This window comes from Eulemur rufifrons, chromosome 5 (assembly GCF_041146395.1).
Source record: "Eulemur rufifrons isolate Redbay chromosome 5, OSU_ERuf_1, whole genome shotgun sequence".
NCBI classification, from domain to species: Eukaryota; Metazoa; Chordata; class Mammalia; order Primates; family Lemuridae; genus Eulemur; species Eulemur rufifrons.
Window position 1 is genome coordinate 42,909,626 of NC_090987.1, and position 26,706 is coordinate 42,936,331.

General features: G+C 48.0%; 1 protein-coding gene across 2 annotated transcripts in view; it reads right to left on the reverse strand.

Annotated features, from left to right (window-relative positions):
- ENOSF1 (enolase superfamily member 1) overlaps positions 1 to 25,609 on the reverse strand; it is a 28,404-nt gene extending 2,795 nt beyond the window's left edge. The window contains exons 1-13 of one of the 2 annotated variants that reach the window (XM_069468533.1): positions 25,526 to 25,609; positions 20,077 to 20,185; positions 15,216 to 15,331; positions 13,453 to 13,539; positions 13,080 to 13,106; positions 10,949 to 11,021; positions 10,799 to 10,837; positions 10,251 to 10,333; positions 8,539 to 8,573; positions 6,407 to 6,494; positions 4,832 to 4,966; positions 1,070 to 1,111; positions 151 to 280 (exon numbers count right to left, since the gene is read on the reverse strand). In XM_069468533.1, coding sequence (XP_069324634.1) covers positions 151 to 280; positions 1,070 to 1,111; positions 4,832 to 4,966; positions 6,407 to 6,494; positions 8,539 to 8,573; positions 10,251 to 10,333; positions 10,799 to 10,837; positions 10,949 to 11,021; positions 13,080 to 13,106; positions 13,453 to 13,539; positions 15,216 to 15,331; positions 20,077 to 20,185; positions 25,526 to 25,609 — 1,048 coding nt within the window. The remainder of the gene's footprint in view (positions 1 to 150; positions 281 to 1,069; positions 1,112 to 4,831; positions 4,967 to 6,406; positions 6,495 to 8,538; positions 8,574 to 10,250; positions 10,334 to 10,798; positions 10,838 to 10,948; positions 11,022 to 13,079; positions 13,107 to 13,452; positions 13,540 to 15,215; positions 15,332 to 20,076; positions 20,186 to 25,525) is intronic. The other variant, XM_069468534.1, reaches the window with a different exon arrangement.
- Between the last annotated feature and the right edge of the window lie 1,097 nt (positions 25,610 to 26,706).

Sequence of the window (26,706 nt, forward strand, 5' to 3'; positions counted from 1 at the left end):
CTGATTAAGGCCAAATGAGAGTTAGAAAGAAAATCAAAATGGCACACTGCAGACTCGTGTGAATTGCAAAGACCATGGAGGGAGCCCCAGGCACCCGCCCGATGGGCGGAGAAAGGGAGGTCCGGTCTGCGGCCTCTGCGTCGCCCTTACTTCCAAACTTTTTGGCCATCAGTAATACTGAGAGGTTTTCATTGACACTTCCCAGTCTGCAGCTGTCAATCTGGAGGAACTGCAGGGCGTTCGCCTGTAGGAGTTGCTTAAATATCACTCTATTGTGGCACTAGAAATGGAATTAAAAATAACACAAACAGAATCGTCAGCTTTGGCCTTCAGGCTGTCTAACGCTGGCGATGCAGCAGTTCCACACCGCCCATGACTCAGCAGGGGCCCTTGAGGAGCTCAGCCTGCGTCTCTCCTTCGTTCTCACTGGGCATGGGGGGGGGGCCCTGTGCTCACCTTCCTACAAATCCGCTAATGCCACACTGCGAGTCAGGTAAAGTCACACCAGCTGGCCATTTATTAAGGAATAACTGTCACATCCATAGGCAAGAGGGAGATGAAGTGGAGCATCAGGATGGAATACGGTGACAGTGATAAGCAGGTGGCTGTCAGATGACAGAACAGAACCATGGCACCGTAGTGCTGCTCCTTTTGCGGGGAAAACAATCTGTCCCTCACGCTGCTCTGCTCGTGGGCTGACTGCAGCAGGTTTTGGCAGCTCTTGCTAAGCTTAGTTTGTAAGCACAAAAAGTGAACACAATCATGTTTATTCCATTTGAAAGCTGGCTTTCTTACAACCATCTTCTGCCCTCGTGATAGCAACTTTAAATTGCTGCCTTGTCAATTTTGATTAGATACTTTGAAAAAGATCCATGACCTTAGTCATATGAACTGGAAAAGAAGCCACAAACTTTTGACTGTAGCTGACTCCAGACTCTAATGAAGTGCTGTGAAATGACCCATTTTCTAAGATGACGAAAACTTCCCAACTCAGGTGAGGAAGCCTAATGTATGACTGTGTCCTCAGTCTGTGGTCAGCGTGTACTGACCCCGAGGAGGTATCACTTACCTGCTCTCCTGTGGCCACGCCAATTCCTAACGGGACCAATGCCTACAAAATAGAAGGCAGCCTGGCGTTATCTTCCTAAGTTTTGAACTACGACTCCTAACGTTTAAAAATATTTATAGCTGAAGAAGAAAACGTCCCTGCTGTTGAGCCATGTGAAGTTTCAAGACTGGCAGAAGGACGTCAAGGAAGACGTGTGTGTACGCGGGAGGGCCGTGTGTATCCACAGAGAAAGGCAAGCGCTGCTCAGACACCGCCACCAGCCCCGTCCTGGGCATGGCTCTGCGGATCTGCAGTGTCCTGGCCTGTGCTCTGTCTGGGTCCCTCCCAACGTGAGTGGTCCTCCCCTGCCCAGGCCACCTTCCTGTGGGCCACCACTCCCTTTATTCCCTCGTCTCCCTGATAAACCTCCTTTAGTGGCTATTCTAGAACCCCTTCCTTTGTCAATTCTAAAACCCTCTCCCTTCCAGCTCAGTGGGTGGCTTTAGATCCTACTCTGCAGGTTTGGCTGAGATTGAGGCCCGCCTGGAGAGCGCCTCACCTGGTGAGGGCTGGACTCTCCACCTGGACACAGCTCTGCTGCTCTCTGTCCTCTCACCTGGCCCTGAAAGCCACCTCACTCACTAGCACCTGGTCTAGCCACCCTCCTCCAGCCTCTACTGGGACTGACTGTGTAGTTACTCTCCTCAGACATCTTTTTGGGCAAGTCACACACGTGCCACCCAGAGCCTCAACCTCCTCATCTGCAGGTTTCGGCTGGAGCAGATGGTCTCCAAGGTACCTTCTCACACTCATATTTTATGCTTCCTGAAATTTCTCATTTAAGTACCCTGGGTGCTTTATCTCAGAGGAGAGAGGGAGAAGAGGAGGAGGGGGAGGTGGAGGAAGGGCCATTTGACTTATTCATTCCACCATTTTAAAGCTTATAGGTTTCTGGCACTGACTAGGTACAAACTTTGTTCTTCCTGATATTTCCTGAATCTGCTCCGTTCGAGCTGCTCTCTCCCTCCATCTGGCCCAGATGACTGGAAAAGCTTCCTGGCTCCCACCCGCCTTGGTTTCCTCCTTCCTGTTCCTATGATCAAATCTTCTGAAATCCCAGCCGTCGCCATGCCAGTCCCTCACGTGAGCACCTGCAGTGGCTCACTCTGTTCGGGTGCACGCTCTGAGCGCAGGGACCCCACACTCCGGCCCCCGTGCCAGCCTTTCCGACACCTTGGCGTGCACCTGCATTCCCTCGGGCATCTCCACCGGCCCTGCTTGGCTCTGCTGTCTCTGCAGGGGCTTCCCTTCCTCAGATGCCTGCTGGGGGGATGGCCTCCCCCATGTAAGCAAAGCCTAGGAGGGTTAAAGCTTTCAAGGAGACTCTCCAGGTGGACAGAGGTCCAGTCTAGTTGGGGGCCTGCTGGCATTCAGCAGGGTAGCCACCCTGCAAGGACCCCAAGGAGAAAAGGCAAGTGGCACTCAAGGTAGAAAGTCTTGTCCACCCATCAGAAGGGTTGGGTTCTGTCTAAACAGAGAAGGCTGTGGGCGCTCGTGGTTCCTGTCACCTCCATCACTTGTGGCTCAGCTTTCCTCCGGCGTCAGCTCTGGGCTCCCACCATGGGGCCAACCTGTCCCAGCCCACACTGTGTTCCCCCCCATGGGCTTTTTCCCACCACGTTCGCCACTTGGTGCCTGGCGCAAGAGCCCGCCCGTATCTCAGCTTCTCCCCCTGGCGAGGCTGTGAAGTGGGAGAGGAGGGCGTTGTGGTAGAGTGTCTGACATAGGGTAGATCATGTGCTGATTTGCGACAGAAACAGAGAACTGGCCTCTGAGGCCCGGACCTCACACCCAGTAGGACCCTTGAGTTTATGCAGGTGTCTCTCCTAGAACCTGGGACTAAGACTCTGCCATCAGAGGTAAGTTTTTAAGATCAACACACAATAGGCCGGGCGTGGTGGCTCACGCCTGTAATCCTAGCATTCTGGGAGGCCGAGGTGGGAGGATTGCTCGAGGTCAGGAGTTCGAGACCAGCCTGAGCAAGAGCGAGACCCCGCCTCTACTAAAAATAGAAAGAAATTAGCTGGACAACTAAAAATATATAGAAAAAATTAGCCGGGCATGGTGGCGCATGCCTGTAGTCCCAGCTACTCGGGAGGCTGAGGCAGTAGGATCACTTGAGCTCAGGAGTTTGAGGTTGCTGTGAGCTAGGCTGACGCCACAACACTCTAGCCTGGGCAACAGAGTGAGACTCTGTATCAAAAAACAAAACAAAACAAAACAAAAAAAAACCACACAACAGAGGCAAGTACAGTTATGCAAAGGTACCTCAGGAAAAAAATGTTCCCAGGCAGGCAGGGCTTGACCATAAGCCAGATGAACAGAGTCATGCGTCGTTAGGGGATTTTGTTGTACAGACATCACAGTGCACTCACACAAACCCAGACGGCGCAGTCTGCCGCACACCTGCGCTGCACACGTACGGGGTGTTACAGTGTGAATACTGTGGGCTACTGTAACACATGGTAAGTATTTGTGTATCTAAACATATTTAAACATAGAAAAGGTAACGCATTGCACTGTGACATTACAACAGCTATGACATCACTAGGAGATAGGAATTTTCCAGCTCCATTATAATCTTACGGGACACCGTTGTATAACTCAGTCCTTCCCTGACTGAAAGTTGTTACGCAGCACGTGACCGTCCTAACCCAGTTGTGTAGAGGAAAAGCGTTACTAGATGACAATATAAAGGGTGCTTCAGAGGCAAACGTCGGCCAGGCCTGTGCCCACGGGGGAAGGATGAGGCTTTACGACTCAACACGTCTGGGGCCAGAAACAGAGCTTAAAGATGGACGTTTTGGGCCATCACAGTCTGATGCCGTCGCATATTCAAATCCCATAACCAATCCCTGCCCTGACTTCTCACTCGTCCAGCAGCCTCTGACTTTCTGCGGCTTCTCATGCAGCTTGCTCTGGTCAGAGGATAAAAAATCCAGAAGTGATAGTTCTCTTTATAAATTAACCAACTGGCATTCTGGCCTTGTGGATGAGTGCCGTAAACCGGAGTAATGGGAGTCTGCCCCCGGGATGCTGAATGTTTCTCAGATGTTCTGACATATCAGGTTCTTTTTAAACCAGGGGGAGAGAGACGGCCCTGATTACAGTGGCGCTGTCTCCAGGGCTCTTGGGAAAACAGGCTGCCTGCCTCGGGGAGGCCTGACCTTGACATTAGTTAAGGAAACTTTTTCTTCTGAGTCATCCAGAGAAATCTACATTCTTCATTTCATTCTGGGTAAATGAAGTACTTTAGTATCAGTCACGTGATTTCTATAGTTATTATACAAAGTATGGGAACTGTGTCTATTAACCTTCAAACTGCTGGTAGCCTTTCAATTTTTGGCAACTTACTGTCTCTAAAACAAACAGAAATAAGAGGATGTATAAGCTGAAGTGGATAGAAGAATGCCAGGTCTGTAACTCCCACACTTGTCACACATTACAATTTTTTTTTTTTTTTTTTGACAGAGTCTTGCTTTGTCGCCCAGTGTCTAATGCAGTGGCATCACTGTAGCTCACAGCAACCTCAAACTCCTGAGCTCAAGCGATCCTCCTGTCTCAGCCTCCCAGAATGCTAGGATTACAGGTGTGAGCCACCCACATATTATAATTATCGCAGCTAGCTCATCAGGAAATGTAAAAAGGAATAAGCAAAGACATTTTAGGATCTGTCACCAACACCTGGGAAAACTAAACAAAAAAAGGCCGCAGTTTTTCTACCTTGGAAATGGCAGCATGCCCCAGAATGTCATCGGGGGAGGTTGGCTCCTCAATCCACAATGGCTTGAACTCGGCCAGCTTGGACATCCACTCCACCGCCTCGGGCACATCCCAGCGTTGGTTGGCATCCATCATCTGCAAGGAGAGGATGCCATCTTCATGGTGAGGTGTGAGGCTCCCAGGGAAAAGGTGCTGTCACTCAGTGCCACCCACCGCTGAGTAAGGCTCCCCTGACATTTCCTCTGCTGAGGCCCCACAGGCAGCGTGAACAAAAGGAGACAAAGAGCAATCTGGGGCTTCAGCTATGGATACTGTCTTTGGAGGAGATGAGAATTGTTTGCAGAGCTGCCGGGATGTGCAGAAGTGCCCTGGACACCCGAGAAGTGCTCGCTGGCCCTGGGGCTCTGACCCATCTGCCCAAACACATGTGTTTTGCAGTGTTGGTTCTGTGTGTAGGAACTGTTTTTTATCACATGCTGAATCATTATGCACAGTCAACCCTAAGTTTGTTTAACAGTCATTTATTGACCATTGACCACTATGTGTCTGGTACAATAAGTTACCCAAACTCTACCATTAACAAAGCACCTCCTCCACTGGGTACCTTATGAATTTTGCTCCATTTGATATTTATAATAACTCCATGAGGCAGTTCATATTAACCCATTTTACAAATGAGAAAACTGACTGCAGAGAAGTTAAGTAACTTGTTCAAGAACAACAAGTCAACAGTGAGTTCGAGTCCAGTCTTCTCTTGTCCCGGGCTCTGGCTCTCTGGGTGCTGCTACCCCTCCTAGAAGCCAGGTTCTGGCTGTGCTGGCTTAAGAGACAGCCCCTCCACCCCCGACCTTATCGCACTTGGATCAGACAGACACAGACTCGAAATCTCCACAGAATGTGCTAGGTGGTAAGAGCTCCCTCACGTGATGCTATGAGAGCCAGAGGACAGTATATTCAGGATAAGTTTTTATCGTAAATTTGGATGAGGATGACCTCATAAAACAAAAGCAGCATTAATTCATGTACAAATAATGGAACTTCTGATCCTAGGTCAAGGACCTCAAACTTCTATTTTAATTTATGAAAACAAGCCCATAGAACTTCATAAAAACATCTTGTGACTTTCTTTTATGAAAATATTTTACACATAATAAAAACTATTTTGTAAAAATACAAAGTCAGGAAAGACTGATCGTCACGTGTCTCTCAGCCAGAGTCCCACGTGTCTTCAGCAGTGGCTCCCTGACCTGAGCTGGGAGGGAGAAGAAATAATGATTGACACACCAGGGCCCCAATGGGAGGCCAGTTCGCTCAGGTGCACCCGAGTTAGCAAGAAGGACTGATTCCTAATCCTAGTCTTATTTAACTACTTTTGCAGAATTAAAAAATTTAAAACTATTAGTACCCTCAGTTTTTTTTAAGAGTTCACCTGCTGCAAGAGCATAGAGCCATACTTCCTCTGACAATAAGTTTTAAAAATCCCAATGTTCTGTAACCCATGCTTCAAAGGAGTTGTATTTTGGGCTGGGACAGAGGCTTCTGGAATATTTCTCAGTGGTGTGGGAGGATATTTACCAAAGTTTTCTCTGGTCCAATCATGTCCCTGATGAGTCGGCATCTCCGCATGTCGTCCTGCACGTCAGCACCAACCTTCACTTTAAACCTGTGAAACATGTTTGTTTTGGTGGTTTAGCTCCGTCTCCTGCCTTGGCAGACACCTGGATTTTCTGCACAAGTGGCCATCTCTAATTCACAGACCACGTGTCCTAGTGACCTTTTGCTCTTTTTCTCAATCTTCAGACAAGTCACTTGAAAATCAACCTGTGAACTTTCTCTCTTTCCTCAGTGGCCGGGCGGTGACTCTCAACCACCTGCCGACTTGCAGGAACTGGAGAGAGTGGTGAGATTAAAACAATTCACCGAGTTTTTGCCGAGCCACAAAAAGGAAGTACAGAAAAGCCACAGTCAGAATTGAAGGAGAGCCTGGGGCTGATAAGGGTGCCAAGTGAGCCACCCCCGACAGCCTGGTTGACAAAGTGCCTACATTTGCATGGCCCTTTACACGGGGGCTGTATGAGAGAAAGGCCACAGGAATGGTCCGTTTCCCACGGTGCAGGGGCTTGAGGCTGCGGCAGGAAAGTGACTTGGTCACACAGCTAAGGAGCAGCAGGGTGCAGCTTGAGCCTCTGTGACACCACCTCTGGCCACTTGCAGGGAGCTCTTTAGTCTGTTTTGATGTCCAGCTATTCTCTTGGGACGTGGGCCCAGGCTTCCTGTGCTGGGAGGCCCTGGAAGTCTCTCCACAGCCTTTTCAGACTCACCAGATACGGTGCTCCAGCCTCCCCTGGGTATGCAGAGGGAGGGCAGGAAGCCAGCACTTTCTGAGCATCTGCTCTGAATCCTGCCTGTGCTGGTCCCTTGTCAGATATGGCAACTTTGAGGAGAACCATGAGTTAATATTATGTCTATTCATGGAGAGAAAATGAGGTTCAGAGAGGTTTGGCAATTTGCCCATGATCACACAGCGAGTGCTTGCAGGGGATGAGGGGAAAAGGCAAGATTTGATTCCAGTTCTATGAGATGCCAAAGCCTCTTTCCACTACTTCAGGCCGCCTCCTTCAAGTGCTCACTCTCAGCCAGGCACGGTGGCCACACCTGTAATCCTAGCACTTTGGGAGGCCAAGGAGGGAGGATCACTTGAGCCCAGGAGTTTGAGGCTGCAGTGAGCTATGATGATGCCACTGCACTTAGCCTAGGAGACAGAGCAAGACCCTGTCTCAAAAAAAAAAAAATTCTCACTCTTCAATCCTTTATTTAGCTGAGTCGTTGTTAAGAATTTGGTGCCTCTCAAACTTGAACGTACATATAAATAACACAGGGATCTTGTTAAAATGCAGATTCCCAGGCAGCAGGTCTGGGGAGAAGCCTGAGACTGCACTTCTGACACACACCCAGGTGATGCTGGCTTTCTTGCTCCATAGACCACCCTGAGTGGCAGGAGGCTTGGTGACCACACTGGCTGCAAGTCTGGTAGGAAGCCTGGTGATGTATCGCAGGCAACATGCCATCTTGAACTGCTCTGCTGGACTCGTGGTGACTGACTCAAGAGAGAAGATGGTCCTTCGTGTCCTGCACTGCGGCAGGATTTGGGGTCACTGACAATTGTGGCTCATTCAGAGGAAGATCCTAGGACGCCGGGGTCTCCAACCACACCCGAGAGACTGAGGGCAGATGGTCAGGCTGGGGCGAGGGAGGAGCAGCCTGGCTCTTGGTCACTCCATGGAGAAGAGCTGGGACCAGTGGCTGGAAGTTACATGGAAGCCAAGCATTCCCCAAATTAAAGACCTAACACTTGGAGCCCTCAAACAACGGAAAGTGCTCCACAAAGCTAAGCTCGCTGCCCCTGCAGATGTTCAAGCAGAAGCTGAATCAAGGCTTGGTACTGACAGTCAATGGTGGATTTCTATTCCAGATGGGTGCCTGAAACCTCCAAGGTCTCCTTCCACTCTGTTGCGTCGGAATTCTAACTAGGACTCCCACCTGGTCTGTAGAGAGAGAGCTGGCCTAGGTGGAAAAGTCTCTTAGGCGCCCCATGTGCCAGGCTGCTTCCAGCCTCATCAGTGCCTTTTGCCCCCTGCCTCCCATCCACTGAGTCTCTCATGCTGCTAACAGGGAAGGCCAAGGCCACTATCACACGGGTGACTTACCTGGTCCAGCCATCCTTCAGCGCCTCCTTGCAGAGCTGCGGGGAGAGGAGCACAGACAACATCACACACGAGACAGCTCCCCAGGGTCTGACCATGATGTCAGCCGTTTTTTGATCAGAGTTTCACAACCATTATGGTCGGAGCATAAACCAGAGAAACAACTACATGCTGTTGAAATTAACAGCAGAAACAGCTTGGCCAACAGAGCGTAACTTTTTCTACTTATAGGGTGACTTTGTTTCCTCATCTCTATGGGAACCATTTCTGTAATCGTCACAACATTCCTGGAAGGGGAATGAGCATTAATATCCCTTTTTTTAAAGCTAGAATATTCTGTGGTTCCTGGAGAACCACAGAATGGATGTAAGAGTAACAAGCAGAAGCCAGCCTTTCTCTGCCCTCCCCCTCCCTCTCTCTCCTTCTCCTGTCTCTCCTCTCTTTCTCTCTCCCCTCTCCTGCTTTCTGAGCTCCAGGCGAGTACAGCATGACGAGGAAGAGATCAACCGTGTGCTGACTGCAGGCCCTATGCCCGCCAGGGTGCTCTGAGCATCACACAACTTACAGTGTTTATCTGAATCCTCAAAACTACCCCAGGAGATAGGAATTACTTCCCCATTTCACAGTGAGGAAACTGAGGCTCGGCACGGTTAAGTGACTTGCACAATGTTACGCAGCTGGCTCTGCCTGGGAGTCAAATCCTAGGCTGTCACCTTCCAGAGCCCAAGGTGGGACTAAGTCACAGAGTTCCCGTGTCCACTGGGTGAACAGCTTCGCTTTTGCTCATGCAGAAGCACTTTCAGAATCAGGCCTTGGACCCAAACTGATTAGAAAGGCTAACACGAAAACATTAAAGCCTGTGTGACACAGGAAGAAATATATATTTGGTCTCTGCCTCGCCCCCATTTCCCGGCACACAGCTCCTAAAACCCTTGGCATCTCCTGAGTGATGAGTGTCTTTTGTACGAGAATGAGACGACCCTCCTGAAGGCCCCTCGGTAGCTTCAAGATGGGGGCTGGTCACCAGAAAGACCAAGCCATGACTGCACACTGCAGGTTGGCAATTTTAGCCCCATCCCCAGACCTCGGCTTGGGAGGGGACAGGGGGTGAGGGTTGAGCTGACCACCATTGGCCATGATTTAATCAGCCGTGCCTGCGTCATGAAGCACCCATGACAACCCAAGGCTTCAGAGCTGGTGAACCCACGGAGGGTGCTGGGAGGGCGGCGTACCTGGAGGGGACAGGAAAGCTCCGCACCCCTCCCCATGCATCGCCCTACATCTATTCCATTTGGCTGTTCCTAAGTTGTATCCCTTATAACAAATGGGTAAACACACGTGAAGTGCTTCCCTAAGGTCTGTGAGCTACGCTAACAAATGACTGAACGCCAAGGAGGGGGTGTGGGAATCTCCAGTCTACAGCCGCTTGGTCAGGAGCACAGGTCCCAACCTTGCGATTGGTGCCCGACAGCGAGCAGTCCTGGGGGACTGAGCCCCTAACCTGTGGGGTCTGATGGTAGCTCCAGGTAGTGTCAGAATTGAGTAAAATAGGACACCCAGGTGGTGTCTATAGAAAATTGAAGAATTAGCTGTGTGGGAAGAAACCGCACGTATCTGGTGTCAGCAGTGAAGTACTGAGAGTAGAGCCCTAGTGTGAGTACAGAAGGGAAAACTCCGCATTCAGCCTGTCCACAAAACCAGGTCCAAATGCCCACCTGCTTCAACGTGTCATCTGAGTAGCCCAGCCAGGCACACGACGTGGTGTAGGCAGGGTAGCCGCGTGTCAGCATGTGCTCCTCTGTGAAAACACAACACTCATCGGCAGTTTGCACTTTCCAGCGACCTTTGGGATTAGCACTGCCTGCAGCTAAGCTGCTGCCGTGGAGAAGCCGGCTCTTCTCCTAACATCCTTCACATGCACTCAGCCACCAGCCCAGCCCCTGACCACGCTCACAGTCATGGAAATTCTGACGTCGTCAAACCTGGGTGACTAGGACACCCTCTCGACTGTCCCACTCCCCTAGGGCCCTCCTGGATCCTACAGCGTAACCCCTCAAGCCAAACTTCCTGCAGCAGTGGCTGAAGCAAACTCTGCAGTGAGAGGTCACACCCAGGACGCTTCGTCCCCAACCTGAATGTCTGTCTGAGGGCCCGGCTGCCCGGCACAGGGCACCGGGGACAACAATGTGCACCCCCAAGGACAGGGACACTCAAACGTGGACAACGTTAGCAAAACAAGGAAGAACATTTCCTCACAACCCACCTCTTTCTTTTTTACCAACTTGACCTTTCTGCAGTATTTCTGGAAAAGATAAAAAGCATCACTCACCCTTTCAGATGACAAAGCGCGCCATTACTGTGTGCGCACAGCAGCACGGACCAGGAAGCTCCCAGTTCCGTCGCGACAACTCACCGTAGGCATCCTCCTCAGTCAGGACGTCGGTGATGTACCTGAAATCTATGCAGGATACCAGCGTCCTGGGGTCCTGGCGGTGCGACAGGAGGGGAAAGGCCTGAGTCGATGCAGAGGCTGATTATGTTTCTGAGAAGCTGCTTCCCCTGATGCACGGGGCTCACCCCTCCCTGGAAGGGCCACTGGGACTGTGCTAAGCTGTCTGATTCTGCCATTCCTCAGGGCAAGTCCTCCCTCGTGCTCTGACCCCTCACAGCCCCAGCCTGTCCTACTACCATGGCTGCCCGAAGGAGGACCTGGCACCAGGCCGACACTCAGAGCGAGTTAAACGAGTAGGCAGGAACGCCTGTGTCCCTCTGCACAGCTGCTCCGCCCCTCAGGGCTGGCTGGCTACGAGGGCACAGGGCAGGACTGGCGCAGCTGCTGCGCGGGGAAGAGGCTGCTCTCTGCGCCAGGCCGCCCAGGGCAGCCCTGGGCCCACCGCTCACTGGCAGCACGGCCTGGGGCCACTTCCTCTCCTGCCAAAGGGGGATAATGGGCTTCCTTGACAGGGATGGAGCGGATGACCCGGGAGTGCACCAGCCCAGCTGGCTGACATCTCCGCTGGGACTGGAGATAAGACCTCTCCCCCGACAACAGAACAGTTGGCTAGAAAATAACTGGTAGCTCCATTCCCACTGATATCTTATGCTGACCAGGAATACGCTACTATAGCTGTCAAAAGTCTTTTTTTTTTTTTTTTTTGAGGCAGGGTCTTGCTCTGTTGCCTGGGCTGGAGTACAGTGATGTCATCGCAGCTCACTGCAACCTCAACCTCAAACTCCTGGGTTCAAGTGATCCTCTTGGCTCAGCCTCCCTAGAAGCTGGGGCTATAGGTGTGTGCCACAATTTCTGGGTAATTTTTCTATTGTTTTGTAGAGACAGGCTCTCACTACGTTGTTCGGGCTGGTCTCGAACTCTTGGGCTCAAGTGAAACTCCTGCCTCGGCTCCCCCAAAGTGCTGGGGTTACAGGCGTGAGCCACTGTGCCCAGCCTGTCAAAAGTCTTAAAAGCTCTTTCAATCTTGACATTCTGCTTCTTTTAAGACTGCTGGCATTGAAACGGGGAACAGGATCCCCAAAACAGGAAGTCCACAGGTGGGATCCCTGGCACCTTTTTGGTGGCCCTCAGATCATTCCCTTTTGGTGGCCACCTCCTGCACCTCTGTGAACAGCTGATCTTGAGCCTGGACAGCGGGTCAAGAGGTCCACATCTTTCTCCTTCAGATGGCCCCCAGGCCACCCTCAGCCACATCAGAGAGACGATGTGACTTCACTGTCTTCACTGTCCTCCAGGGGAGGAGCGAGGTCTACTGGCCCAACAGTCTTCAAGGCCAAGGTGTTCTTTGCTTTTGCTTAATTTTGCCGCCAATTAATAACAAGGGCCTTCATTTGTGGACCACCAGGGTTTTGGCGACCATCCAAGGCACCACGCTGAGGCAGCTGAAGCTCAGAGTGGGTAAGTCACATGCTCAAGGTCACTCAGCTACTTAGTCTTGAAGCCCAGATTCAAGCCAGCTCTGCCCGGGTCTGAAGCTCACTACCCTTTAACTTGCTCTGAGATTTTTCCTCCTCAGCAGCCAGGTGCTGTCCCTGCTATAAATAGGCCAAGGGGAAAGAAAGCAGCCAAGTGCGTATCTTTAGAACTCAGTGTTAAGCTCTTTCCCTGCTGGAACCGTCTGGCAGGGACTGTAACCGTGTGAGCGTGCTTTTGGAGTCAGCGTGACCCGATGGTATCTTAATAGTAACACCTTGCTTTCCAGAGTTTATGAAGCACTTTTCTCATTTGGCCTTTAATTCTAGGAGGTTCTTAGAGAAGCTATGACGATTCTCTTTTCATAGTTAGGAATTTGCATCACGTGTTACAGATGGGGCGGGTGTCCCACCGCACCACCTGCCTGAGCACAGCCATCTGTTCTGTCTAATATCAGAAAAGCAATATTGTATTTTACTGGGTTTTTTTTTTTTGGTTTATTATCACTACAGTGATCAATAGACAATCCTGAAGATATTTACTGATTATCAAAAGGCAGGTAACCCCCAAAATCCATTTCATTTACAGAAACAGTTGCGATATTAAAGATTCTACTTACCATGTCCACAAGCAACTTCCAGAGAGGCTTGAATAAAAAAAAAAAAAAAAAAAAAAGATTTGTAAAATGTGTGTGTGAAGAACCCATTTTTCTCCTAACAGTAAATGAGCTAGTGACAAACTCTGGGTGTCAGACGTCTGGCCCGAGCACCCACCCTTGCTCTCAGGCTGCCTGTGCCTTCCACTGTCCCTCCTCTTTCTCCCGCGCCTGTAATTTCCTAACTACTGCCAGTATCTTCCCGGGGAGAAAAAGTCAAAGCAATTCTTTGCATTTCCTTTTGGGGGCCTGGCGTGTGTTTGTCCAACGGCTGGTTACAGAGAAAGTCAGTGCCTGCTGCTCCCCCGGCCACAGGGGTGGCTGTGAGATGAGTCACCTTTCCCTCCTGCTTGGCCCACAGGTCCCACACGGCATTGAGAACGGCCGCCGTCGCCAGGTGCACCACGCCTTTCTCTGGACCAATCTGGTTGGGAAGCAAAACGCAACAGCACTTAGAAATGGAAAAGATAGTTAGGTCTTCTAGCCAGGGACACGTGTCAAGAATTAAAAGGCAGCAACAGAAACTGACCTAAAGGTTAGGGTTTTTAAAAACCAGTTTCTAATCTACAGAAGAGTAGCAAAACTAGCAGGAAAAACTCCTGTCTTTTCCTCTATTTACATGTATATGTAAATATGTACACACACACACACACGCACTTTTTTCTGAACCATTTGAAAGTAAAGTTGCGATATCATGCTCTTTTAACCCCAAATGCTTCAGTGTCTAGTTCCTAAAAATGAGGACATCCTCTTACATATCCGTAGTACAATGATGGCATTCAGGGAATATAACACTGACAGAGCACGACTATGTAAAAGACAGTCCATAATCAAATGTTGCCAATTTTCCCAATAATATACTTTATTTTACCCTAATCTATATCCCATCCAGGATCCCGTATTGCATTGAATTGTCATGTCTCTTTAGTCTTTTTACCTAGAACAATCTTTCTTCTTCTTTTTTTAATGTAATTGACATTTCAAAAGAGTACAGGCAGCTGACTGTACAGCATCCTTCAATATGGGTTGGTCTGGACTTCCTTCACGATTAGATTCAGGTTATGCACTTTTTGGCATAAATACTACTTAAGTGATCATGTCGTTTTATTAATATTATTAGGGTTATCAACTTTTACCACTTGGGTAAGTTAGTGTCCATTTGCTGTCTCCACTGTGAGGTTACCATTTCCTTTTCTAAGTGAAGAAGTGACCACTGCCCCAAAATTTGAGCATCCATTGATGACTCCTGTCTCAATTAATTATGGCTGCGCTGGCTGCAATATGGTGATTTTCTAATATTATCATTCCCCTTATATTTATTAGTTTGTATTCTACTGTAATGATGAGCTTTCCCTTCTATTTATTATCTGAATGTACTTGTGGATTCTTATTTTATTCAATAGGTTTATAAGCCATTACTATCATATTTATTTTGATGCTTGAATTGTTCCAGATTCAGCTAGTAGGAACTTCTTCAAGGTGACACCTCTCAAGGCCAGTTTAACTTGCTTTGCAGAAAGTCAAAAATGAAATCTAAGGCAATATGGAAAGTGCATTCGCCTGTGCCCTTCTCTGTGCATGGACGGGAGGCCAAGCAGAGTTAGGGAACGATAAACGTGGTAAGACAAAGGCAAAGTCCAGGTTATTAGCGTTATCTTACTGTGTTAGAATCTTTTCTCTAGAACCTCACGTTTTCATGCCTTGAACTGACAGTTCAAATGCCAACCTACACACATAACAGGTGCTGTGGGCATCCATCTTTTTAACTTTGCTCTTATGTTTCTCTCCCTAACAACCTCCCCCCACATCTCCAGTGCTACTCACATTATCTCTCCAAACAAGGCTGTCCATTCAGTATTATCCACTAGACCACGTTTTCCAATTTAGGGAGTGAGAGATGAGGTCCTTACGAGCAGAGAGAGCTCTCAGGATCCAAATACATCAGACTGAAGTCTTACAGATGGGAGTTGATCAGCTTAAAACACTGATGATCTAAATGGCTCAAGCTCTCATTTATCTGAATAAAATGTTTTACTTCAAAATTTTCTTAAACCTTAGTAATACTACTTATAAAAGCATTTTATAAAATAGGTCCCTTACCCATCTGAGCTGCCCATCACTTGTGAGCTGCCTGTAGAAGCCTCTGAAGTCACCAACAATGTCCCTGAGGTCCTTGTTAAGCACATGATGGGCGAGGGCATTCACAGCACAGACAACTATTAAAAAAAGATTTACTTCTTGTTTATGTTTGAATATGACGTCAATAAATTTAGACATGAAAACACCACAAACTAATGTGAACATTTTATGAAAAAAATTTAAATGTAAAAGGTATATGCTTTTTAAAACTGCTCCAAATATGTCTTTTGTGGTTGTCACAACAAATATCACACAAGTAGCATAGCTAATAATCCATATACCGAGCTAAATTTCCTGAGTAGAGGAAACATATTTTGATTAGTTGTCACTGAACAACAACCATTGATCTGCAAGTTTAAATAATGTTCCCAAATTATCTTCCTGTTGACTTTGTAAAGTGTTTGGACAATCAGATCAAAAGCCAACTCATGGTAGTTCACTGCTCCTAAGAAATAAGAAAACTTTGACTTTTCTTTTAAGAGACAGTCTTGCTCTGTCACCCAGACTGGAGCACGATCATAGCTCACTGCAACCTCAAACTCCTGGGCTCAAGTGATCCTCCTGCTTCAGCCTCTCAAAGCACTGGAATTACAGGCATGAGCCACCATACCCAGCCTTGATTTATGGACTTAAAAAAAGAAAAGGAGAAAAGAAATGCCTTTACATTAGTGAAAAATATAGAAAATGCCATGAATTAACAACATTAACACACTATTAAAGATTAAATGAGGCTGGTGTGGTGGCTCATGCCTATAATCCTAGCATGTTGGGAGGCCAAGGCTAGAAGACTGCTTGAAGTCAGGAGTTTGAGACCAGCCTGAGCAAGAGCGAGATCCGTCTCTATGAAAAACAGAAAAATTAGCCAGGTATGGTGGCGCATACCTGTAGTCCCAGCTACTTGGGAGGCTGAGGCAGGAGGATCGCCTGGGCCCAGGAGTGTGAGGGTGTAGTGAGCTATGATGATGCCACTGCACTCTATCCCTGGCCACAGAGTGAGACCCTATCTCAAAAAAAAAAAAAAAATTAAATTAAATGAATTTACAATTAGCATAATACTTAAATATAAAATGTTAAAGTCCATGAAAACTCTTTTCACAAACATTAAATTTCTTACTATTGATTTACCTGTGATATACTACATTTTTCATAAGTAGTTGGAAGGTTAAACTTAATTTGGGTCAGCATTACCATCAATTATTTCATTTTTGGTGCTTTACTTTAAAAGGCTTTATTGTATTATTTAAGATGAAGAATAAGTAGCAAATAGTATGAGAAAGACCCTTCGATCCTTTGCCCAAACTAGAAAACATCTAGTCTATGTGTATATGACCAAAATAATTAGATCAAGTCACTGACTTAGCTTCAAAGCAAATAATTTATTATAAAACGTTTTGATAAACTTGTTTGGTGTTGCCATTCCTTCAATAGTAAAATTTTTAGGTCATTTAATAGGATAGTTGTAGAGGTGTAATCAGATCCTATGGGAAAGACATTTTGAAAGTAGAACCACATGCTACTAGGGCAGGTCTGGCCTCTGTATGAGATAACTCTCAGATTGTGGACTTGCTATTGGATGCAGCATTTAGGGCTAAACCAGCCATTCCGGGTTCTCTAGGGCTTTTGTTAATGGGATATGCCATCATTTCATTCATTCATTCATTCCCTAGAATTTTGAGGAGAAGAATCCTCTTCACTCCTTGATGATCAAGCTCTTGGATTAAAGAAAACCTGCAGAGTAAGTCAGTGACTCATAAGAGTATATTATTCTCTACATCAAACCTTGGTCTCTTGGATTCGATTGTTGATATAAATCCCTGACTGAAGCACACCTCTTGTTTGCATGACAGTAACAAGTACATTTAACAAAAGCTAAGGATGATCTCATCTTTTTTTTATTTTTTGTTTATTTATTAATTTTTTTTTGAGAGAAAGTCTCACTCTCTTGCCTGGGCTAGAGTGCCGTGGCGTCAGCCTAGCTCCCAGCAACCTCAAACTCCTGGGCTCAAGCGATCCTCCTCCCTCAGCCTCCCGAGCAGCTGGGACTACAGGCATGTGCCACCATGCCCGGCTAATTTTTCTATATATATTTTTAGCTATCCATATAATTTCTTTCTATTTTTAGTAGAGACGGGGTCTCGCTCTTGCTCACGCTGGCCTCGAACTCCTGATCTCGAGCAATCCTCCCGCCTGGGCCTCCCAGAGTGCTAGGATTACAGGCATGAGCCACCTCACCCAGGGCAATCTATACATTTTCTATACATTTAAAAAAACAACCTTCTCTCTCTCACACACACACACACACACACACACACACGAGCACTCTCTCCATAGCAGGGAAGACAGCACTATTTTTCTCTTCTTTTTTTGGATCATAAAAGAATGATTAGGTAAGTAAGCTAATAAAGGCCATAGGAGAACCAGGACGAGCTAATGGAATTTTTCATCTTTAGCATGAGTGCCAAGGAACACATTTAGTGAGACTGCAGTGAGTCACCTGAAATATGTAGCAAGGTTAAAATTAAAATGGGTCCCGTCATGTTGTGGTCTGAAAAAGGCAGAAGCCAACATCATTAGCACATAAGAGCCATTTATTAAAGTGATGAAGAGATGGATATTGATTTGCCCCTGCCGGAGTTGTCCACCAGGACAGCTGGGTGGGGCTGGGAGAGGAGAAGGAGGGTCAGTAAAGGCCCCAAGTCCTGAGCTCAGCTACCATCCCAGAAGAGCTTCTTCTCTGTCTCCCTGCTCAGGGTCCTTCTATGTGTGCTCAAGTCAGCAAAGTTCAAAGTCGTGGCTGTTAACAGATAGTGGTTCCAATGGCCTATCCCGTAATATATTTTGTAAGTTCCCTGAGTTTTATGCCACCTCTGAGGGCCATACTGTAGGGTTTGCAGTACGGAGAAAGGCAGCAGCTTCATAAAGTACTCAACTTACAACCAGGGGACAATTAAAGTCACAGAATAGGCTGAGACACAGCTCACAAATCTATCTTGGTCGGCGGTTACTACTTTGGGGAAAACTTTAACAGTAAATTATTGACTTAATGGGGGGGAGGGCAGGAGGGACTGCATCTGGTCTCCTCCATCTGCCTGATAAATTTCTATTTATTCTTCGAGACTCACCTCAAAGCACTACCACTGCTCTGAAACCTTCTCCGAGATTCCTGGACAGAGTGAAGAAATCCCTTTTCTCTGTGTACCTTGTACATATTTTTTAAAAACAGTAATTCTCACACTGCACTACGATCATTTCTTTTATGTCTGTTTCCCCATTAAGCTTGCATGCTCCTTGTACGGGGGATTCTGTCTTCTCTATCTCTCTCCCTCAGCAGAGCACCTGAGACGCAGGAGCACTCTAGAGAAGTCTGTGAAGGACTGACTTGCTGCACGACTGACCATCAGCCCTGAGAAGAGCTGAACAGCGGCCACCGTGGCGGTATCCAGTGAAAGTTCAAGAAAGGTTCCCTTGTCATTCACACACACACTCACACTTCTTTTGGGCAAGACTTTTATTCTACAACTAGCAAGAGGGCAAATATCCATGGGAGAGGTCTGTCTCTCATCATCAGCAAAATTAGAGAATCTGTTTCCCTCCTTCCCAGACCCTTACTCTTCAATCTATCATCATTTGGCTTGGGCCCCTAATGATTCTTTAAAATTGATCTGGCAAAGGTCACCTTTATGGACTTCTGGAAGTCTGAACCATGTGCATGTAGTATGTATTCAAAAAAAGTTGCATTTAAAAGTTCTGCAGAGGCCGGGCGCGGTGGCTCACGCCTGTAATCCTAGCACTCTGGGAGGCCGAGGTGGGCGGATCGTTTGAGCTCAGGAGTTCGAGACCAGCCTGAGCAAGAGCGAGACCCCATCTCTACTAAAAATAGAAAGAAATTATATGGACAGCCAAAAATATATATATAGAAAAAATTAGACGGGCATGGTGGTGCATGCCTGTAGTCCCAGCTACTCGGGAGGCTGAGACAGGAGGATCCCTTGAGCTCAGGAGTTTGAGGTTGCTGTGAGCTAGGCTGACGCCACGGCACTCACTCTAGCCTGGGCAACAGAGTGAGACTCTGTCTCAAAAAAAAAAAAAAAAAAGTTCTGCAGAGAAAGTGCTTCAGGCAGTGGGGAGGTTCTGCTGTGACTTGCTAAGTAGCTGTCTGGGCTTCAGTTTCCTTATCTCTAAAAAATGAGGGAGCCCAAGAGCACCACTGAGATCTCACCCAGCTCTGAGAAAGGTTACATCATATTCAGTCTCTTCAGTTTAAGAAAATAGGAAAAAGAAAAAAGAACGACTTATACATGGCTCAGCGTGTATCCTAAAGAGTCTGCTCTTCCCCAGACGAGACCTCTGAGACGGGGCAGGGCCAAAGGCCTTTTCTGCCATGAAAATAAGTGAAGATGAAACCAACTCCAAACGTTGAAATATTTTGAAAAGCGAGTAGACTGTGCACACCACACTAAGCTCGCTACATAAGCTCACATCTCCTCCCTCTCATCACCCTGGGTTACTCAGCTATTTCAGGTTGTAAACGCTCTACAGTGGCCAAGGACTAAAAGCAGGTGAACAACATCCTCCTAGTTATCATCCGACACAGAGAAATGGACAGAGATCCAAGGATTTTCTAGCACCAGTCTATAGATGACAGTAGGGAGAAAGGCCAAACTCTCTGCCACTTTCTAATTTCTCCTAGCAAAATAAACACCAAACCACGAAACACCGTTTTTACTCACTTTGAGCAGTGTACAGAGAAAAAATCAAGGTCAGAACTGAACTCTAAGTGAAAATTAAGCATTCTGGAACCATAAAGGAATCGTCAACTCACCAACTTCAGTGCCTTTTCCCAGCGTGAAGGTAATTCCATACCCCTTGAGTCCATCTTCCGCATCCGTCTCTATGACGACATAGGCAGCCGAGTAGTCAGGGTCCGTGTGCTGCAGGAGAGATGCCCCCAACCCAAGCAACGCGAACATGAGAAACCCTGAGATACCATGAGAATGATATCACATGAGGATAGACAGTGCCTCAGGGGCTATGCAAGAACAGTTCCAACTGATGGAACCACTGATGTACCCCAAAGAACACAGGAGCTCTGAATGGACAAAAGGATGCCCTCCTGAAGGATCCAAATTATTTCCACAGGTGCAATTAGGTCAAAAATTGGGGCTTGATTTTAAATCCAGGAGTTTTTGCTCTCAGCTATCTCTGTCAGTTCTTTGAACAGAGTTACATTTACAAGTCACTCCACTTGAACAAGCCAAAGTTTCAGGAAGCTCTTACATAAAATTGGACTGATTTCCCTTGCAGCAATTTACAGTAGAGTTGAAAATACAATGGCATAGGCTCAGAGGACACCATTGGGGAAAAATGAAGAAGTAAAGCTCCAAGACCAATTAACCCATTTTTTTTTGTTTTGTTCTATGTTATTCTAACACATTAACTGCCACGTGAGTTGTATTTAACTCATGCTAGTTTTGAGCCCGGGGTCTCATGAAGCATATGTAACTCACACGTCTCTCTACCTTGGGAGCATGTAAGTCACGCACAGAAAACAATAAAAAAATAACAAATTTTTCATTAAATTAGAATGGATCGTTTTATTTTCAAAGTTTTGATTCTTTTTTCGTAATAAAACACCGTGGCCCCAAGGAAAAAAAAATTTTTTCTAGCGTGGCAGTCAATGTGTTTGTTAACTTTCTACTGTCAAACAGTATTTTGATAACAAGTGTTTACTGATCAACTGTTATGAAACTCAATGCCACTTATTGATACGGGAGATACAGAAGTTTTTTAAAAAAAACAAGTCTGTCTCCAGAGATTTATCATACAGTGGGGAGAAAAAGCTAACTCACAGAACCAGGTGAGAACAAGCTAAGAGTACAAGGTTGTGTGCTGAAGTGTGGGTGCTTGTAAGGAGCGCAGACGGTCAAGGTGGAGGGAGAGCAAAGAGGAAGCAGAACTTGAGGGAATTCCTGAGGGGGCAAAGAGGCAGATGAAAGCACCCAGGGAAGGGATAACAATACGAAATCCAGAGGCCTTTGTGAGACAGAGAAACAAAAGGCCTGTGAAGGCACAAGATTGGATAGGTAGCGTGGGGACAGTTAACAGAGATCCCAGAAAACCAGGTAGAAGATCTGCTTGCTTTTTTTTTTTTTGAGACAGAGTCTTGCTCTGTTGCCAGGGCTAGAGTGCCGTGGCGTCAGCCTAGCTCACAGCAACCTCCAACTCCTGGGCTCAAGCAATCCAACTGCCTCAGCATCCTGAGTAGCTGGGACTATGGGCACATGCCACCACATCCAGCTAATTTTTTTCTAGTTTTAGTTGCCTGGCTATTTTTTTTTTCTTTTTTCAGTAGAGACAGGGGTCTCGCTCTTGCTCAGGCTGGTCTTGAACTCCTGGCCTCAAGTGATCCTCCCACCTCAGCCTCCCAAACTGCTAGGATTACAGGTGTGAGCCACCTTGCCCAGCTTCCCAGGCAGAAGATCTGAATGTGTTAATAAGGGATGTAGGATGTAACTATTGAAGAATTTTGCATAAAGCTATGGCAAACAATTTATTACTGTTACTACTATTAAAAATTATTTATTGTGCCAGGCATACTATTCTAAGAGCTTTACCATGGTTTAATTTAATCCTCACAATAATATTATAAAGTAGGTGCTATCATCCCTATCCTAGAAAGGAGGAAATGGAATTTTAAAAGGTCTAGTAACTTGTTCAAGGTCGTATCACAGTTAAGTTATGGAGGCAGAATTCAAATCCCTGTATTTGAGGGTAGGTGGGGGAGAGGGAGGTGACCATGATGGACAAGAGTCTGGTGTCAGAGTCCAGTGGTGGGAATTTGGTGTCGGCATTGCTGAGCACCAACGAGGTATCAGAGATGGTGCAGCTTGCTGCGGGGGTGCAGACACGCCCGCCATGAGGCAGTTACAGTTGAGAAGACATGGCTACAACAACTCTATATAAGGCAGAACATGCTGAGTCCCTGGGAGATGCAGACTAAGAAAGACAGGCCGAGAGCACTGGCTGAATGCACGTGAAACTGGAGAAGGCTTCAGGATGAAGTCAGCAGCTGAGCTGGTAGGTCAAGGAGGGGGAGCTTTTGGCAGTGGGAAGGGGGCACAAAGGACCTGGGAGGGAAGAACATCTTAGGTGAGGTGGCAGTGCAGTGCAGGTAGCAGAAGGGAAAAGCAAGGGAAGGACTGGAGTGTGTTGAGGGTTGGTGACCAGTGGGTATGGCCCAGCCACTGGGGGAGCTGAGATGAGGCTGACAAGGAAACTCCAAGAACTAAAGAGCTATCGGAAGTTTCTGGGTTACAAGGAGAGGAAGCAATGCAAAAAGGACACCTTTCACTGAAGGTCATGTGGGTGAGAAGGACGAGATGAGCCCAAAGTGACTTGAAGCTGTTGAGTCCCTGTGACTGGCAGAATGATCCCAGAAGGGTGAGGAGGGAGAGAGCGGCAGCCTGTGGAAGATGACGAGTTCCAGTCTGCACAGCCCATGTTTAGCACGAAGGTGAGAAGCCCAACAAGAAGGGTCCGGGTGGCAGCCGGACTTGAGGTGAGACGGCAGATCTGCATGAGATCTGGGGGTCTCTGGCATAAAGGCAGGCACCTGAAGCCAAGAACAAGGAAAGGGCCCTTAACAGGAGTGTGCCAGGAGACAAGAGAGACACTGAGGCCTGAGCCTTAGAGAGGGAAGAAGGGGTCAGTGTCAGAAGGAGCGGTAAGAAAGGCAGGACGCTGGTCCGGACAAATGGCAGGAAGAGGAGGTGGCAGACAGCATAAATGTAGCTGAGGCTGAAGGACACTGGAAGCAGAAATAACAAGGACAATTCCAAGAGAAGGAAGGAAACAGAAGCTGATTTCAGACTAAGGAGGAAGCAGATGGAAAGGATGGCAGCAACAGGCAGGGACCAGTGATTTCGAGTTGGGAAGGAGGGGCAGACACAGAAGGCAGCTAGAGAGGTGTTAGGGGCAAGTACAGACTGTTCCAAAATGGGAAGCCCTGTCTGTGTGGGATGGAGAAGGAACCATGGGAAAAGGGGAGGCTGTAGATGAAAACGCTGGAGCGGGGGATGAGAATGCGAGCCTCTGGAGTCAAGAAGGGGAAGGAGGACACAGGAGAAGAGATTATCCTTGCAGCAGGACATGACAGTGAATAAAGGAAAGGATGAGGGTGCATTTGTCTTCTGTCTTCTCAGTGATGCACTGGACAACATCTTCCATCTGCTGAGGGTACAGGACTGGGGGATGGAGGGGAAAGAGGGGTCTCGAAGAGCCACCCCAGGGAGCTCATAGACAATGAGAAAAGAAGAGGAAACGTATAGCTGGGAGGTGGCCAGAGTCCCCTGGAGCTGGGCTGTGAGCTCACAGCCCTGCAGCTCTCTGGAAGCTTGGTGAGTGCCTGGACAAGTGAGCAACTAGTAAATACCCACAGGCCTGAGCGCTCCACTTTTCTAACAAAGTGACTAAGAAACCATAGCAGGAACCTTTAGGAGGTTTTGAGGATAATTTCAGGGCTCCTTCATGAAAATATCCTGCTTCTGATCAGGGAGGCAAACTCTGCTGCTAAGTGCCAAACACAGTCCAGTATGTCATGAGGGTGCATGAAGCCATCACCACGGAGAACTGCAAAGTAGCACACTCTATCAAGAAGGCAACTTGAGAGCCAGTACATGACATGCATCCTATCTCCTGAAGATAAATGCTTAACTATTTATGAGCTTGCAATACAGGTATCAGACAATCTCCCCTCACCCAGAGGTCATATACCACTCAGGGCCATAGACAAATTCCATTTCTTAAATTATTCCACAGTCAACCAGGCTGTCTTAACACTTTACAGACTCAAAGTCAAGTCTAGGCCAGAGTTCCTTCTGTTTCAATCTCCTCATCTGTAAATAGTAATTATAGACAATTCTTATTGAGGGTCTTCTCTGTGTCAGGCTCCTTATAGGCATTTCACTTTCACGTATGCAGTGAAGATTATTATACCCATTGTACAGATGAGAAAACCTAGGCTTGGAGAGCGTGGCTTACCCACAGCTGCTCAGGCTCAGCAGGGGCATCCGCAGTTGCATTAGATCAGGTGTTTGGAATTTACAAGCCAGTAAAATTTCAAACACTTGGAGTTCCACGAAGGATTGCCCACTGGGTATTTTTTTTAAAGTCATTTACCATAACATTCTATAAGAAAGGACACAAAAGGATTTTAAAAAGCAGGAAGAGGACTATGGGGGGGCGGTGGGGGAAGCAGGAAGAACTTAATCTCAGAAAAAAGGACATTCTTTTGCCTTTAATAACTTTGCTTATTTAGCACATTTTAATGAGAGGCCTTTCTTTATAAAACATTTTGGATCCACAAAGAGCATAGATAATGTAATGAACACCACTTTGCCATCCACTCAGCTTGGGAATTAAAACACTGCGGTGTGAATTAGAGTCCTTGGGGACCCCTCCCTGACCCCATTCCCCTCTCCGCCCTACAGGACCACTTTCCTAACATTGATGTTTCCCACTAGGGGCCAGAGGGGAACCCCCCTTAAGACCCTGCACAGAACTCTCCTACTGTATTTGGATGGAGGGGTGGGAGGAGGCGGGAGAGGGTCTTTCCAAAGTTCTCAGGGAGCAAAAAAGCTCTTCAGCAATTAGGTAGGAATCAAAGTCCCAGAGTCAGAGTTACTTATTACATCTCTTAAGACTAACTGACATTTGCATAACTCTTTACAGTGACAAATCCTTTCCATGTTTGCAGGTAATTTTACGTGGGCGCCGTCTCACGTGACCCAGAGTTACCATGTGCTTGGTGTATCAGCCCCACTGTGACCCCCGGAGAGGTTTGCGTCTTCTCTGAGTCCCACAGCAAGCTGTGGCGAAGGCAGGATCACCACTCAAAACGCCCAGCCCGGGGCTTCCTGGTTTCCATCACTGCGAACCCACCAAGTCCTCCGTACGGAAGCAGCCAGCGCTGTGTTCTAGGGTTTCATTGGTGGGGACCCAACAAAACCATTTTGCTGCTGTTGCATATATTCTACCATTTCCAGCAAAATGTGAATCATAAATGTAAAACCAGGACATTCTAAACGCCGACAAAGAAAAAAAAACAGAAAGAAGAAAACCCAGGAGGGCGAGAGTTTCTGGATACTTACACCGTCTATCTTACCCCACGCCCGCCTCCCACTTCACGGAAACGCGATTTCCAAAATTGGGAACCTCCCCGGGCCCCGCGGGCCCCCGCGCCTAAGCGGCCCGGGCCGTCGGTCGGCGCTTACCATGGCGTCCGAGCCGTGGCCCCCCAGCGACGTGGGGAAGCGCACGTCGCGGACCGAGAGGCGGGAGACCCTGCCGTGCGCCATGCCCGCGCAGTGGGCTCGCGTCCGGGTCCGGGTCGGGTCCCCAGGGCGCGGCGGGGGCGGCCGAGCGCTGATTGGCCGCGGGGCGGGCGCTGCCGCTCTTGGGACCTTAGCCCTGCGGGGGCGCCAGGCCTCTCCGGCTCCTCCTTACACGCCCAACTTTCCCGCCCTGTGCCCCCGGCACTGGCTGGCGCTGCCCCCTGGCGGGTTCGCTCAGGGTCACCGCGGACCCTGGCCGAGGAGGCGGCCTCGCGCCTGGATTGGAGACCTGCCCCGGAGCGGAGCGGCGCCCTGGAGGAAGCAGCAGGGACTGGCGGAGTGTGTTCGCCAAGACGCAGAGTCCGGCCAGTGGCTCAACTCCTGACCTGAGTCCTCTGGTCGCCGCCGGCGCACCCCGGAGAGCAGTGGGCTAGACAATCCTAGGTCTCTGTAAGTGCCCTCCGCCTCAGTTTGCCACCCGATGAATTAAGAAGCAGGTCATCAGTACACCCCTATTTTTTGCAGAGTGCTTTAAATACCTTACCTCTTATCCGCCCAACCCTGCCCCCGAGGGCCCTTGCTCTTTTAAAGGGGTAGCCAGGTACTCGGTCCAGCCGATTGTGGTCCTGTGAGAATCCGAGCCCCGGGTTGCTGTATCTTCTCATTTTCCGGAAGTCTGAAATCCAAATGTCAATATGAAATATCCTGATTTCTATTTTTTTTTAATTTTTTGAAAGAAGAGCACTGTTGCCGGGGCTAGCTCACAGCAACCTCAAACTCCTGGGCTCAAGCAATCCTCCTGCCTCAGCCTCCCAAGTAGCTGGGATTGCAAGCATGCACCACCACGCCTCGCTAATTTTTTTTTCTATTTTTAGTTGCTCCACTTTTTTTCTATTTTTAGTAGACACGGGGTCTTGCTGTCTCGAACTCCTGACCTCAAGCGATCCCCACACCTCGGTTGAAATATCCTGATTTCTAAACATTAGCATTTAACTTAATTTCTTTTTCCCAAAACACTGGGCAGGTGAAACAAAACAGTTCTGCGGCCCCCCAAGGCTTGGTGGCTGCCTGCTTGTCCTGATTGGATTTTGTCTCTCAATATAATAGACATTCACCTGGGG